The sequence below is a fragment of the Aptenodytes patagonicus genome, chromosome 7, assembly GCF_965638725.1.
Source record: "Aptenodytes patagonicus chromosome 7, bAptPat1.pri.cur, whole genome shotgun sequence".
In the NCBI taxonomy this organism is placed as follows: domain Eukaryota; kingdom Metazoa; phylum Chordata; class Aves; order Sphenisciformes; family Spheniscidae; genus Aptenodytes; species Aptenodytes patagonicus.
The window spans coordinates 13235566-13251876 of NC_134955.1; the positions used below are offsets into that span (position 1 = coordinate 13235566).

Sequence of the window (16311 nt, forward strand, 5' to 3'; positions counted from 1 at the left end):
CGTCGGATGCCTGCGGCTAATCTTGCTTTCAGGAGAGGCAGCAAGGAGGAACTGTGCTGATTTATTCCCTTAGACCGAGCCTGAGCTCACCCACCGTTGTTTGTGCAACGTATTGCAATGTGCCCAACCCCTCCTTTACTCAGCGGCGCTGGCTGGAGTACCTGTCGGTCTCCAAACGTCACCAGGCTCTGATTATAAAGCGCAGGCGATAGAGCATCTCCCTGGCTCCATCTCTGAGAGGCGCATCTTTGAGAAGCGAGCTGTACGTGGGTGGAAAGATGTTTTATTCGGGTATCCTGACAGAGCCGAGTAGAAAAGAAGTGGAGATAAGGGAAGCGGCATCTCTCCGCCAGCAGAGGAGGATGAAGCAGGCGGTTCAGTTTATTCACAAGGATTCTGCAGATCTCCTCCCTCTGGATGGGCTGAAGAAGCTGGGGACTTCAAAAGATACTGTAAGGCTTTATTGTGTTTACTGGAAGGAGACTTAAGAAGCTGGTAGGGCAGTGTCTATTTTTTTTCTTCATGCCATTTTTCTGTTAGGAGAAGTTGGTTGCTTGTGGAAATTGATTAAAAAAAATGAGGCTTTTGTATGTAAAAGGAAGAGAGTAGAAATATGATGCTAGTTATCACCAGGGTTGCTTTTTGCTAGTAGGTGCTTTCAGATGCCTGGCACTCAGATCTAAAAGCTTTTGATTTTATTTTTTTTTTTTTACATTTACATGAAAATGGGATACTGTTTTCAGCACAAAAATCCTCTCTGAATCAGAGTAAATCAAAATGGCTTCATATAATACATACATATATACACATATGTTTGTGGTGCATATATACACACAACATACAATCATAAAAGATTTGGTAAAGTGCAGTCACTAGTACTTCAAAATATAAAACTGCCGAGATTACACTTTGATAAAGGCTTATGCATATTTTTTTTTTTAAAATGAAGACACATAATTCTAGGTTTTACATATTTACATATGCCATGATCCATGTGATCCTGTAGCTGACATACAATATTCTTCATCGTGTCCAGGGGCTGGAGAGCATTTCTAAATACTAATGTGCACAAATGTTTGAGCTTTCTCTAATGGGAAATGATACTTACATGTAGTATCAAAAGTTCTGATGTAAGGAGCAAAATCTAGAAAATACATCCTACCGAGGAAAGCTCCTTTACGTTTTTTTTGCCCAATTGTTGCAAAACTCTTGCACCTTGCAACACACAGTATTTGCTTCTTTCAATGCTTGATACAGATTCATTGAAAAAAGTGAATCTTTTTATTTTTAGTGGGGTAGTTTTGTTCTGTCACAGCCTTCCTGCTCAGCTGGGCTAGGCTTGTCTCTGCCTGGCTGAGATAAGTGGAATGAGTTGGCTGTTCTCTGCAGTGTGCATGGAGGTGATTTTTTTGACGTCCCAAATGTTTTGCAGTTGTAGGGAGTGAAGCTCCTGCCCAGGCAAAAGCTTGGAAGGAGCTTTCCTGGTCACCACTGAACAGCAGCTCTCTGTCGGGGAACTACAAAGTGCCTTTCAGAGCATGATGGTGGTGTTATTACTGTTATCTGCAGAGTCTAAATAACATGTCATGGCTCAGCGACCCAGAGTGTGCGGGGCTGAGACCCTGATGACAGGGGTTTCTGGTCTGCCCAGGTGAGAGAGGTAACAGGTAGCAGGAGCCAGGGGCACTGAGCACTGAAGTCCTTGTCCCTGCAGCAGTGAGGACCATGTTTGGCCTCAGCACCAGGGGCAGAGCATGGGGCTCCTTGCCACAGCCCTGGTCACAGAAACATCACCCAAGGTTTCCTCCCTGCTCCTGTGCCCGTGCCGGCTGAGCCGTGGCTGCAGTATCACCTCTGCTGCACCCACAGCCCCTGTGAGGAGGGTCTGCATGGGGGGGGGTGTCTCTCCAGGGATGTGCCAAAGCCACAGCTCCTGATCCCCTCCAAGGACAAAAAGGAGGTGCAGCGTGGCAGAGGTGTGCTGCCCTGGCTGTGGTGGGTCTCTGGCCAGGGATGGGGTGAGAACTGAGCTGGTATGGGCCACCCCACTGCAAAACCACCTTGTCCCCATGCCACAGCGAGGGGTGATGGGACAGTGGGCACATGTGGCCAGGTCTTGCCTTGGCCACAGCCTCCTGCCCCATGGGATCTATGGGGAGTCCTCAAAGCAACAGCACTGGCACGTCCTCAGGCCCATTCCCATGGTCCCAGAGAAGATGCCGTGAATTTCAGAGTTGTTGCAGTGGGTCATGTTGCAGCGAAGCACTGCTGCCAGCACCGCTGTGCTCACACCACACATGGCCGGGACAGCAGTGAGCATCGCTTCAAGAGGAACCACCGTGTCTCCCCGGTGCCGTGGCTGCCCGTGCTCCTGAGTTGTCCTCAGGAGGAGTGGGAGATTGTGCATCCCTGAGACTGGAGAAGCACCAAGAGCCTCCAAAATGTGGGACCCCACCTTGGCATGGCCCCAAACTGAGAGGTCCAGGTCCAGAGGGGTTGAGCTGCATGGTCAGGAGGCCCAGGGCATCAGGGGTCTTTGCCCAGGGCATTTGCACGTCTTTCTTGTGATAACTGCACACCTCCTAACAAAGCAGCACATTTTCGTGTCTAAAGCTGCATGACAGCTGTGGTGACGTGGGTGGAAGGGCTTTTTGACGTGACTGGCATTATTAATGCAGGGTTTCCCGCGGGGGGTTTTCCAGCAGTCTCAGCAGGAGAAGAGAGGAGGTAACAGCTCCCCAGAGACGGGGACAGGTGGTGAGGACAGACCTTGTCTGTCAGGGTGACAGCTGGCAGCAACCATTCCGATTCTGGGGAGAAATCCCCTTCCTTTTGGCTGCAGTGAAGGGGGTGCTGCGCACAGCGAGGCAGCAGCAGGTCACTGGGGTGGGTGTGCTGGTGTCCCCCAGCTTGTGTGCTGTTACTCAGCTCCCAAAGCGTCTCTCCTGGTGATGCCCTGTATAGGCAGGTTTGATAAATACTTGTTATAATTATCTATGTTAAGCCTCTGATATTTTTCAGTGTATTATTCTGGGTTGGACCGAACTCTTCTAGCTCCTTGCTCCCTTTACGTATTCCACTTTGTTTGCCTAGTATAAGATCAAACTATAGTATAGCATACATTGGTTTTGGCAAATGTAGGGCTAGATATACAGAGCAGAAATGGTTTTATTTTGATGCCTCACTATTAGCCTCCTCCCCGAAGCCCAGAAAATTGGCATGAGGTGGTCGTTAGCCGGGATTTGGTCTTTCTGACACCATAACTGTGACCCCCTGCCTGGCTTGGGCAGGGCGTGCTGGCCGTTGGCAAAACAGTCCTGCATCAATTTACATGCTGGGAACCAAAGTTACAAAGAGTAACAAACAACAAAAAAAAGCATTTCCCCCTCCCAAAATGCCCTCAGAGCCTCCCCTGGGTGCCCAGGTCCTCAACGCAGCTCTGGGTGCCCCTGTGGCCCCATCCCCTGCTCCTGTAGCTGGTGCAACATTGCAGTTAATTGCAGTGCATTCAGTTTTCCCCGCTTTCCCACTGTGCACTCCCCAGAGTTTGTTGTGTCTTGGTTAAAATGCAAAAAACTTTGATGTTACGTGCACTGTCTTGGTCAGAGACCTGGCTGCTGCCTGGGCACCCAGGGGGTGCAGGAGAGCAGGGGGCATCTCTTGTCCCGCCTCACCCCCTTGCGAGAGGGGCTGACAGCACGCGAGCACAGGCTGCTGGTAGAAGAGGTGAATTTGGATGAAGGATGGGAAGAAGAGAGAGAAATTGGTTATTTGGTGGGACGAGCTCTGTTGGTGTGTTAAAACTCCTTTTTTCTACTGTCTAGGTACAGAAGAGAGGGCAAACCTCCTGAGATGGGTTTGGGGAGGGGAGGAGTTGGCATCTTCCCTGATTTTCATCTCCACCTGCGTGAAACTGTTGTTGACGGGTCTTGTTATCCCCAGATCTAGAAGCCAAAATAGTGGGAAACCTGCCAGAGAGATGGATACTGCAAGCTGCAGCGATGCACTTGCTTATAATTTATAAGCAAGTTCCTGTCTAATTTAGACAGGAACAAAACTGGACAGAATTATTTGTGGTTTTGACAGACAGTGGTAAATAGGTTCAGCAATAGCTGGTGTCTCCACTCACTTCTTTTAGGTTTCTACCGTGACTTTGTTAGGGGATTATAGGTTTTTGCAAAGTTTCAGGGATGGAAAGGGAGATATCTTATTAAAAAAATTTTGGTTTGTATTTATATTGTACTGAACAATACTAGGAAATAACATTTTTTTGCACTTACACAATGGTATGTAACATTTTATTTTTTTTATAAAACTTTCAACAGTTTTGTGTGATGCATAGAAAAACAGTACCAGATAATCTGGGTTACTTCAAACACCGGTCCTGGCCGTGTGGCCGGCCCGCGTTGGAGGGAGAACACGGCTGCCTTCCCCATTGCTGTCACAAGGAGGTTGTCCTCCTCTCCTTCCCTCCCAGACATGGTCTGCTTGCAGTTTTCCAGCAAATTGTGCGTTTGCAAATGTCCCCTGGCACGTTATCTGTTTACCAAGTATGTATCCATCACTTGAGTCATCTCCGTGACTAACATCCCTCACGCTGTTGCATACGAGAGTCAAGGGAAATACAAGTTAAAGCAAACTAATTAATAGCCTGAGACAGGATGGTGCTGCAGGGAACCTTTTCAGCCCCCTCTTGCTAGACTATTTCTGTACTGGAGCACAACGTAAGCAACATTTGTCCCCCCGAAGGCAGGATTCAGTGCGGCTTTCAGAAGAGCAAGCGTCAAGAAAAGACAGTCCCGTTTGTGGTGGTAACTCATGTTCACTGAGTGCTGGATTTTTTCTTTTCGGTGATGGATCCCATATAGGATTCATAAAACCAGGGCCTGAGAAAACCCACATATGTAACTGGTTAACAATCCACAGGAGAACTTGTAGTAAAAAAAATTTAGGTTTAAATCAAGGGTAGATGGCAGTTAAAATAGCAACGATGAGTGTGCTGGTGACTTGTTCTTCTCCGGCCTGTTCTTTCAAAGGTATTTGGCAACGTGATTGAGGCCAGGCAGATCAGAAGAGCACCCAGACGGTCCTGGATGATGCCATTCAGAAATTTCTTTCGGTCCTAGCTGAGCAGGGCTGGGCGCGAGGAGGTGACCCCTGTGCGACAGGCTGTCTTCTGGCCAGCTGGGAACTTGACCCATCTACTTCTCCAGTCCCCTATCCCCTCATTTGTTTTTTTTGATGATGTGAAGAATTAGTCCTCCAGATGTGTGCCTGAGTTGCAGGCAAACATAAAGGGTAAGAAGGACGTGCCATCCACTGTCAGCAAACCCTGGCTTGCATTTTTCCTCAGATGAGGAGCCTTGGAGGTAATCACAGTGCTGACTGTGCACCTACGGCTTCTGCCTCATGTAAGGGAGCCCTCACCTCCAAACTGATTTGCTTGTCCCTCAGCACAGGGTCCATTACTAGTGGAGCCAGTCTGCCTGCCTTTAATCTAGTTAAGTAATACTGGTTTCTGCTGTTCAGTCTCACTGGGAAGGTGGTGGTCACCAGAACAGTGCTGGAGCTTTGTTACTTCTTGTGCGTGAAGGAGACAGCACAATGTCGGATCTGATTTCTCCCCATCGTTGGGAGCGCAGCTACGTTATCACCTTTACACAGGGCATGCTCTCTAGCATGCTGGTCAGACATAGCACCTGCAACCAAAAATGGTAATGAAATTTTATTTCCTTTCAAGTCGCAGGTTGTATGAAGAAGTAAGAACAGTGAAAAGTGGGGGAAAAAAGGAGATTATGTGTCCCAGTGACCACTGGTGTTAGCTGCATCTACCCAATTTCATCAGTCAGGTCTAGTTTAACCGCCCGTGTTATGCCTACAGCAGGATCTGAAGCACTAATGTGGTTGCAGTTATTTTAGGATGATGCCAAGTTGCATTAGCCTTTTGTAAGTGCTGTTATTTAACATGCCACACAGATTATTTTAAAGACAAGGCGCTGTGGACAAAGGTGCGTGCTGGCCAACTCTGAAAACCTCGGGCCGTGGTTCCCTGAGTTATCCTAATCCCATTTAAATTCCCTCGGGATGAAGAGGTTTGCTGGTTTAGATGTCTCTGCAGACACACAGGCATATTTAATATGAATGCAAAAATTCAGGAATAAACGAGTAAGAAGGTCTCACTGCAGACAAATTAAAATCAGAAGGAAAGGGCAGTAATGCGGAGGGAGATTAGCCAGGCAGAGAAATGAGCAGATAATCAAGCAGAGTCATTTCACCTCCAGCAGAGTATGTGCATCCATCCGTGACGAACATTAAACATAAAAAGGCTTTTGGGAAAGCAGTTGGAGGAGATTTTGAGAGGCAACATGCTTCTCACAGAGCAAATGGAAATGACAGAGAAAGCGAGAAGCCGCCATACGAAGCGTTGGGGGTTCCCAGGAGAATACCTACCTACCTACCTACCTCAGATGATCTTCTCTCTTCCCCTCCTCTCCTTTCCCCCTTGTGGCATGGCACCCAGGATTGGTCCCATTTACTCACCCTTAGCAGCTAAATACAAATGCGGAGGGAAGAGAGACACAGGGCAATTTTAGATCAAATTCTGAGCTAAAGGCCAGACCAGGTCTGACAATAGACACCATCTGTAGCTCTCTTCTTGCAGTTGTGCCTTGTTCACTCGCACCTGTAAAAGCCAATGCACAGACACCCAAATCAGCTTCTTAAATTCTGGGTCAATTAATGCAAAGAGCATTGCCACAGGTGGAGGCTGGACACAGGTTATGCCAGCCATGCCAGTGCTCAATGAAAGCATCTGTGTTCATTCAGTAAGTCCATACACCTTTTTCATACTTAGGTGGTGTGTGTAATTGGAAAGGTAATTTGTTACCTCTTAACTTTTCACATCACTGCAGAATTCCCGATATCCTTATCAACAGATGAAGGCAATTGCAGCTGAAACACTAGCTTGGAAAAGCCTGACTTGTTTTGATTCCTATATGAAATCAAACCTTGAACTTGAGTTTGGAAAAAGAAAGGCATCCCTCCAAATTCTGGTTAATATTTTGAAAGGATTATTCCCTTGCCAATACAAAGTAGTTCTCTTTAGTCAAAGCCAGGTAAGCCAGAGCTGGCAGGAGAGCAAACAGATGTAGGCTAGGAAGAGTACGTGTAGTTTGGGAATCAGGGAGAGTGAGACTTTAGGGCATCCCTCCCACAAGAGCAGCGCTGGCCTGCAGGCACCACAAGCAGGCTGGTGATGCAGGTCACTTCGTGGCTTTCTTCTGACTTCACCCTGCTCTTCTGTGTGTGTTTTTTCTTAAAGCAACCACATAATATCCTGCAGAAGCGCCTGATGGAGACAAATTTATCAAAATTACGAAGCAGCCGAGGCAGCTGGACTCTGAAAAGTGATATCTCAGCGCAGACCAACAAGCTGAATCAAACCAAACTGGGCAGCTCAGGGAAAACGGAGGACGAGGAGCTCATAGTGGTGAGCTGCCAGGTAATTGTCCCTCCCCAGCCTTCTGGTCTTTTTTCCCCCAAAATTTTATTTCTGACAGCCTCAAGCTGTGCTCTTGTTCTCCATGTTTCCTGATTAGGGTTGCACTCCACTGGGGCTGTCACAGCCGTGGGGATGCTCTCCCTCTGCAGCTCAGGACTGCTGTGGCACAGACACCCACCTGGGTATCACAGAGAAAACTGGTCTGATGGATGTCTTCCCTTGGACATCAGGGCGGAGGGAATAGCCAGGCTGGGGCAGCATGCTGAAACGCTGAGGAGTAATTATCCGTGGCAAATCCCTGTGCTCACAGCCTATTTGTTTTCCTCAAATGCCATCCCTCTTTTCTTTCCCCAAGAGTAATTTTACATTTCTCCTCCTTACCCCCACGCTCTTTTGTATTTCCTCCTCTCCACAATATCCCCTCCTGCCTGCGGCTGCCCCTTCTGCTCTCTGCAGGGGCAAATGCTGCCGGGAAGTGTTCAGGACCCAACACCGTATTGTTTAGTAGCACCACCTTATTCAAAAAGCAGCTCAAGAGCCAACTCCTGGGTGGCTGGGGTGGTCAAAGTGATACCCTGCGGGCACTGTGCGTGCGGTGGAGCAGGGATGGGCTGGTGCAAGGAGATGTTGGCATTTCGGCAGGGACCGGTGTGTGCGGAGCGGAGACCCCGGACACCCTGCGCTCATCCCGCATCCCATGCATCGTCTCCCATCTCTGCTTGCTCTTGCAGTGTGCGGGGAAGGAGCTGAAGGCCGTGGTGGACACCGGCTCACAGCACAACCTCATGTCATCTGCCTGCCTAGACAGGCTAGGGTAAATATCCAGCTGGATTTCTGTTTTGTGGGAACTTGTGGCACCTGGCAGCACAGGCAGCGCTCCGGGGGCTGGGGCTTCACTCACACCAGCAATGGCCATTCTGGAAGGGAGTGCTTTGGGCTGTGCCCAGGAAAACCCCTGAGCCTCCTCTTGCAACCAAATCCTGGCTTATTCTTAAATGTCCCTGCAGGGAGCTGAAATAGAAAGCTACTTGTACCAACCTATTCACCCCTGAGTAGATCCCTTTGGAGGGCTGGATGCATTTGTATTTTTTCAGTGCCTGCCTGTTTGTCGTTCAGTGCCTTGTGAAATAGCCGAAACCCCTCCTGGCCTTCTGTGTCCCTGGGGCAGGCGTGGGGCTGGGTCAGCCCAGCCCAGCCCTGCAGGTCCCCGCTGCTAGGCAGGGACCTGGCTGCTGGGCGTGCTCCTGCTGGTGGCTGCAGCACTGCTGGCCCCAGCACTGGGTGTAAAGCAGCTGTGCAGTTGTGTACATGCATTGTGCTCAAAATTTGGTGTCTGATGCTACTCCCAATAACAAATTTCTCCCGGTTGAAGGGAAAGGAAATGTATTTACGTAGTGTTAGAGAGCTGACTGCCAGCCATTTGCAGCAAAACTCCAGCTGTTCTCCGAGGAGCAGGAGCAGGCATCAGCTCACACGGTATCGAGGAGATTTGGGCACTTTATTCCCATGGAGTCATTGCTTTTTATCGCTGACTTGCAGTGATTATGCAAAAACCAACTGCAGTTGCTCCCTGAACACTACTGCATGGCCCTGAATGAATGGTGCCTGTTTTCTGTCCAGACAGTAATTACTTTGCACAACAGTGTTTAGTGGCTGGAAGGTGGCTGCGCTTACTACAAACTTGTCACAAACTGTGGAGCTGCTTAGCCTAACTTACAGATGATAACAGTGCATTTGGAGGGGTCTCATCTTGCAAGATGCCGTATTGGCTGCTCAATACATCTGAGTTGCACAGCAATGCTCTGTGATAGTTTGCTCTCTGTTACTCATGCGTCTCCCATGTAGTTTTTGCAGCACCAATCTGCTTCAGTAGTCCTGCCTGTCAAAGAGCACTTAAGAAATAGGTTAGAGCCAGTTTCTGCTCTCAGGTTATGGGGCTTCCCTCCTGATTTGAGTGAGACCACTTTTGTAGCCATCAGCCGGACAGCTGCAGTTAAAAGGCCCATGTCCCTCCCCAGTGTTACTCATCAGCGATGAGCGAGCTTTGGTTCCTGCTAGGTGGGACCCACGGACGCTGAGGTGTGCAAGAGCCACATTGCGTGTGCAGGCAGACAGTGCAGCCAGGGCGACACCCCGTCCTGCATGTGCTGCCAGCCGAGGCATGAGCAGGCAGGGCTGCCTTGCAGGCAGCTTCCTGCAGCTCCTTTGCTCTTTGTGTTTGCAGGAACAAAAGCTAAAGCCAGATTAACCAAATGGGTTAAAACCAGGGCTCTGATGCCTGGCTTGCTCTGCCATCACTGTGGTAGGTCCCGTGCGACAACAGGCACAGCTCCAGGACGTTTTACTTCAAAGCAGTCCAGTGTGTGTGGCAATGATAAAACACAAATTTTGTTTAAACCTAGCCCTGGAAAACAGGAGGGAAGAGGCGTGCTAGGTGATTTTGCTCTTGTTTCTGCCAGGGCAGGAGGGGCCCCGCAGTGTCCTTTGCTGGGTGCTGCTGCCTGCAGTTGAGGCTCAGCGGCTCTGGGGATGGGCCCTACTGCTGTGGTCTCTGGGGGCTCAGTGCCTAAAAGCAGCGTGTGTGTGCCCAAGGCACAGGCTCTATTTTTCCCTTCTTTTTTAAAAATCTTTTTGCATCTTGTCATGGTGCCATTTGAGCTCTTCCCCTCGCCTCTGAGGAAAGCAGTGGGGTTAGCTCGCAGGTTGCTGCAGCATAAAAAATCCCCTGCGGAGGTGTGCAGCTGTTACATGAGCAGCTCTGGTCACTGCACACTGCTGGGGACTTTCCACTTTCAAACCCAACTCCAAGATGTGTCACTGCATCATGCATCAGTGGTTCTCCTCACCTCGCTTCAGTTTCCTGGCCAGCTTTCAGTCATGCATTGCCCACGTGCTATCCATCGTCCTTGGGTCAGTCTCAGTTGTAAAGCTAGCTCAAGGCCAAGGAGCTCATAAACTTCTTGATATGTTCCCACTGCTTTTTAAGGAAAGCGGCAGAGGGGATCCAGCTCCTTCTCTCTGCTACCTCTCCTGGTCCTTGTACCTGTGCTAAATGGTGTGGGCAATCTCCACCTCAGACCCGGGGCCTCTGTCTCTGAGGGGGGATGGTTCCCCCCAGGACGGCTGGACAGACACAAACACACATGTACTGCTGCAATGCAGCTCAGCAGAAAGGTACCTCAAACAGTCAAAAAGCAATACAGCTTTTATCCGAGGGAGAGATCACCGCTTTGAACTGCCTTTCCATTAGATTCTCGTTCAGTTTAAAAGAGAAACTGAAGCTAAATAATTAATCAGTGTTGTTGGACTAGTTCATGGGGTGTGGATAGAAGAAACAACTGTACCTGAGATATCCCTGACACCCTTTTTTCCTTTTCTCAGGCTGAATGTGATTGATCTGTCCCCATTTCCTCTGACTAAACCCAGCAGCAGCACGTGCTAACGAGCGTGGATTGTGTGTGCTGCCCCAGCTGTGAGGCATGGGGACACGGTGTCGGTGGCTCCACAGGTGGGAGCTGGGGTGGAGTATCCCTTCCTTACACCCGCACTGCATTAGAAGCAATTTTAGATCAGCAGCTTCCCCAAGTCTTGAGGAAATGTAGGAAAAAAGATTCCTCAGGTGAAAAGCAAAACCCAGTAAGGAGCTCTGCTAGGGGCAAGGGCTGACGCAGTCCCAGGGCTGCGTCGTGGGTCGTGCTATGGTCTGATGTGGGTGTAGGCTGCTGGCTGTATGCAGAGCATCACAGAAAACCTGCCAAGAAAGCAGCCTTCCAATAACGGCGTGGTAATACGAGCAAGCTAAGAGCACTTCAGTTGTAAGTACCCTCCAAATGCTGTTTGCTCCTTGCCAGAGCAGCCGAACCGTGGCTGTTTCATGTCAGAAGTGTTTTCAATACACAGGTTAAAGGAGTATCTCAAAGCACTCCCTGGCGAAGATGAGATGGTTTCATTGCCGTACAAAGTGAGGGCAATCGGCCGGATCGAGTGCCTTGCCCTCACAGTGGGAGCGGTCCCCGTGGAGTGCGCTGCCCTCATCGTGGGTGAGTGTGTGTGCGCTCCTCTGGTCCTCTGCGTATGGGCTGGGGCTCTATTCCCTCTTAACCCAGGGGGAAAAATGAAGCTTCAGAAACACGTTAAAATTAAAATAAATACTGCTTTTCTGCGGCAAATGTCCCTGTTTGGTGCTTCAGAGGGAGGGAGGGAGGGAGGGAGGGGGGATGCATTCAGCAGGGCTGTGCTGGCGGCACCAGGCTCGCGCTCTGCTGTGCTGATGGAGCGACCACCGTGTCTCCCTGCAGGCACATCCGCCTGCCCTTGTTTGATCACGTACCTCTCTGGAGTAACTCAGTCCCTTTATAAACAGGGTTTTATTTAGCAGAGCAGCCATGAAGGAAGGGTGGAGTCACTGACAAAAAGCATGGGAGAACTTTTTGAATGTATAAATCTGAATGTTCCTATTTTTCAGAAGACAATGAGAAACCCTTCTCCTTTGGGTTGCAGACACTTAAATCTCTCAAGGTAGGGGTTTTCCAGCAGGGCTTTTACCCATGCTGGGGGAGCTGGGACCACTGTGAATTGCAGCTTTCTCTCTTACCTAAAGGCATTTATTCTCTACAGTGTGTCATAAACATGGAGAAGCACCATCTTGTTCTGGGGAAGACGGACAGGGAAGAAATCCCATTTGTGGGCAGTGGCAGCGCTGCGGCAGGAGAGCAGTAAGTTGGTTGGGGAGCTGAGCTGCGTGTGTGCTGCTGAGCCTGATGACAGTGCCTTCCGGCACAGCCACGCAGGAGCTCCCAGACCCTCTCTGCAGGCGAGCGAGAGCTCACCGGCACTGGCAGAAATTGTTTTCATCATCTCATTGAGTTTTGAAACAGAATCCCTGGCTTTTTCAGCAGCCTTTTTCAGCTTTTGCTGCTTTTTTCCCAGTAAGCATTGTACAACAAAGGGGGTGTCTGAAAACGCACGGGGAAACACCTTAGCAAATGTACTTTTGGAGGTCACTAGGAAGACTCCTTGAGCGCTGCTTTGAGAGTATTCCCAAACAAACCTTTTTCTGGAAAATATTTATGAAGCAAGGCAAATAAAACCACATGAATGTTTTGCAAAGTGCAGGAGAGAGGGATCCTGCCTGGAGATAACGGTGTTGCCACTTCTCCCCGCATTGCCCCGGCTGCCCTTCTGCCAGCTGCTCCTGATGTCCTGGACTTTTTCAGCTTTATCTCCCTATAGAACGAGAAATCTGTACTGCCCGCTCTGGTACCTCCTAAACGTGTGTAACTTGTGATGGCTGGCTCTGCAGTCAGGCAGGCAGCAGGCAGGGCAATCCCCCTGCTTCCAGGCGCTGCGTGGGGCTCCTCCTCGCTGAGCACTGTGAAAAAGAGACCTATCACTGGCTCCTGCCTCTGACTTATGAAACCAGCAGGCGCCCGGTGCCTGAGAGGGCGATTTGCACTTATGTGCCTCTCTGGCTTCGCAGGCAGTGCTTGTGGTTGCTCAGCGATGAGTGCTGCAGACACTGTTTTAGCCATCTAAAAAACATTTGCTCACTGCATAAGAAAGCATCTTTGGCAAATGATGTAGGGCAGCACCTTCTTTAGCTGCCTGTCATGACCAGCCATAGTCATTTTGGACGTCCTGCAGCCCCCGTGCAGCTCTAGCCTGCTGTGCGGGGCACTGCCGAGCTCGAGGAGCCTGGGTGGGAGTGGAAAAGGAGTAGACCTTCCTCAGCTAATTGTATTCATGCTCGTTGTGGAGTACATGAGGGATGTATGCACTAGTGCAGGGAGTCAGGACAAGAACGCCTTTGTACCCACTGCATGCCCAGGACAGCCACTGGCCACGGGTGCTGCCAGCGCACAAGCCTGGGGAGCACCTGGTACAGCACCACAGGGAGACTGTGTTGCAGCGCAAAACCACAGAACGTTTTCCCTTTCTCCTTTGAAATAGGGATGTGAGAGGCATAGTGTAGTTCTGTCACCACTGCAGTGATGAATTATTTCTTGGTACTGTATTCAAGGCCAAATTTTGCTGCTGCTTTTTTTTTTTTTTTTCCATGAAGAAAGCCTATTTTATTGAATGTCTTTTCCTTCCTGTTTCAGCAGTTCGGAGGCATGAAAAGAAATTGAAACACCGTTCCCACACAAGAGCTTGACATCAAAGAAACCCTGTGCAGCTGTTCCAGATGAAATAGCAGCACGCTGCTTTGAAAACATTTATACTAGGCTACAGCTTGAGTAGAGCTAAATGAAATCCTGTTCAGTAGCCAGCAATTTAGAGATATTGTCATGTTTATCTATGAGTTTTGAGAAACAAATGTGTGCTTATTTTTTGGACTTTTCTATATAGTGTCCTCTTTATTACAAACAGTTGGGAAAACCTTATTAATTTCTTCTGATGAGAAAAATACTTTTTATAGTGGCCTCGTATGAGTAATTGTATTTAGCTGTGATTAGAGGCTATCAGAATGAAATTTTTATTAATGATTTTTCCAGGGGCTAAGCATTTATATTCACTTAATTGATATTGCCACATTCAAATGGCCATTATGAGGAAGTTACTCAGAGTAAAATAACAATGCTAATACCACCTAGGAATTATAGGTCATCCTGTTATCATAGTATTGTTGCCATGTAATTAGGGATGCAACTGCTGGCTCGATGAGAAAGAGCAATTACAGAATTATTAATGGGTTATAGGCTTCTCTGCAGTGGCGTGGCAGAAGCATAGAAACAGGGTTTGGGAGGGCTCCCAGGGTGATCTCCCACAGCCCCCAGCTCACTGTGGAGTTGGTGCTGGCACGGGGCAGCCCATCATGGCGCTGCCTTGCTGGGGCTCGAAACACCCCGAGGAGGGATCCTCTGGGCAGGTCTCGGCTGCCTTCCTAGCAGGAGTAGTCAGGAAAATTAATCATTGTATTGAGCCAAAAAGCAACAAAAAAGCACAAAAGTATGTTGTCTGGAAAGCAGCAGATACAGAGCCTCATTGATATATCAGGAACCAAATGGCCCCAATGCGCCCTCGGTTCTCCCCTGCTGTCAGGACTGGTGCCTCCGCCTGCCCGCCCAGCACCCAGCCTGAAGCACCAGCAGCACCCAGGCTATGTGCTGGTGCGGGTTATCGACTCCACTTGGACTTCAGTGTTGCTGCCAGAAATGCCATATTTTTTATATCTATTTACAAATTGCCTGGGATCTTAAGTACAACACTAACCTTGATCACCCTCAGGGCAGGTGGGAGTTTTCGCCAGGACAAACATTTCATTTGGTGTTACTGTCCTGTAGCAGCAGGGTTGCTACTTCACATGCTGCTTGCTTGCAGACCAGGACAAGCGTATGGTATTGCTTGGGGGAGCCTCGCCTTGCACAAAAGCAGCTTTCTAAATTTTTAAAAGTTCATGGGAATTAATTACTGTCATCTGCTGAAGAGGCATCTTTAAAATTCAGAATAATATCCTTGTGATGTTGTGTATCTGCCAATGGCCAGTCCTGCTGCAGCCGGATCCACAAGGGCCAGCTGCGTGCCGCAGGAGTGGAAGCGCTGCTCCGGCAGCTCTTACTTAGCAAAAACACCCTTTGGCCCCAGGCAGGCGCAGGCTGTAGCGTGGCTCAGCTGGGCTGAGGGGTCTACTACGGGATCCAAGCAGCTGCATGTGCACTTAAGCCTCCCTGCAGACATTAATGCACCACTCACCCAGGCATCCTGTGGTGTGTAGCATCAGCCACAAGCACCATCGTCACTGGCATTTCCACTTAGAAGATGTCTCAACAGTCCTGGGCGAGGACCAGTAACTCTTGTCACCTCGTGGCCATTGGCTCAGGTCCGGAACCTGTCCTGCGAGCCAGGCTCCTGCCAGCTTTAGCCAGTCTGTGCCCAGTAATGCCATCTCATGCCTGCCACGGCATCTAAGCTGGAGCTTTATCTCCTGCAGTGTGTTTGAACCTCTTTTCAATATTGGGTATGACTAGCAAATCTGAACTATCCATATTTTGAGCTATTTTCTATTTTGGTGATAAGTTTCAGTGCTTTCTCTACATACAGTATTTTATATAACACAGCTATATATATATATTTACAGGGTTGGGCTGCCCAGGGCAGTCCCACCAATGTGGTGTAGAAATATTTCACTAAATATGAAATACATTTGATTATTTTATATGCTATGAGTTTGGTATTTTGGTAGTTCTTTCTTTCTGTGCTTATTACTGTGCTAAATGTCAAATTAAATCTAAATAAAGTTACATTGTTATTGCTGTTTATTTGCTTGTACGCTGGATATGCTGGTTATTTGTTTTCAGTGCACTTCTCTGTTGAGAACAGGAGTTCATTTCACTCTTTACCCTGGTGGGGCTCCACAGTGCTTTTGTGCTGCTCTTGGGAATTGCCATCGGACTGTACAGAGAGCGGCAGTGGAGACGCACTAACCGGGCAGGCTAAATGGCACACGGCACTTGTGGTAAAATGTGAGCATTTGAAATCCCAGCTTTTTGTTGCCATGCATCTCGCTCCCAAAGGAGGTGTGAGATCCTGCTTGTGCTGCTTCGAGTTTTACTCTTTGGAAAGCTGAGTTTGTTTCTGCCGGGTTTGGCTAGCTCGCTGGGGCAATGCCAGCCAGTGTAGGGGAGTACGAAGGCAACTTTGTAAACTTTATGAAGCTAGGAAAAGAAAGTGGTCAGAGCAAAAGACAGGTAAGGCATGTGTGCAATAGCTATGTGACCACAAACAGAAGCCTGAGGTCAGGGTCTTCCCCAAAGCTTTGAATGTGGATTTAGCAACTTGCTGTCTCTGCCCAGGTAGGCTTTAGGCTGCTT

General features: G+C 49.0%; 1 protein-coding gene across 2 annotated transcripts; it reads left to right on the forward strand.

Moving 5' to 3' along the window:
* The first annotated feature begins 207 nt into the window (after positions 1–207).
* On the forward strand, positions 208–15759 carry NRIP3 (nuclear receptor interacting protein 3). Of its 2 annotated transcripts, none has more exons than XM_076344031.1 (7): positions 208–452; positions 7322–7501; positions 8233–8315; positions 11402–11541; positions 11967–12019; positions 12119–12216; positions 13603–15759. In XM_076344031.1, the coding sequence occupies exons 1-7, from the start codon at positions 279–281 to the stop codon at positions 13616–13618; spliced, it is 744 nt and encodes a 247-aa protein (XP_076200146.1). In that variant the 5' UTR covers positions 208–278; the 3' UTR covers positions 13619–15759. The 2 variants fall into 2 exon arrangements, with proteins under 2 accessions (XP_076200146.1, XP_076200148.1); XM_076344033.1 differs by having other exon boundaries at positions 13606–15759.
* Positions 15760–16311: the final 552 nt, after the last annotated feature.

Coding starts and splice junctions, on each gene's coding strand:
- NRIP3 (XM_076344031.1), top strand. CDS start 279: ATGTTTTATTCGGGTATCCTGACAGAGCCGAGTAGAAAAGAAGTGGAG. Junction 7,502..8,232: donor TCATAGTGGTGAGCTGCCAG/GTAATTGTCCCT, acceptor TTGCTCTTGCAG/TGTGCGGGGAAGGAGCTGAA. Junction 8,316..11,401: donor GCCTGCCTAGACAGGCTAGG/GTAAATATCCAG, acceptor TTCAATACACAG/GTTAAAGGAGTATCTCAAAG.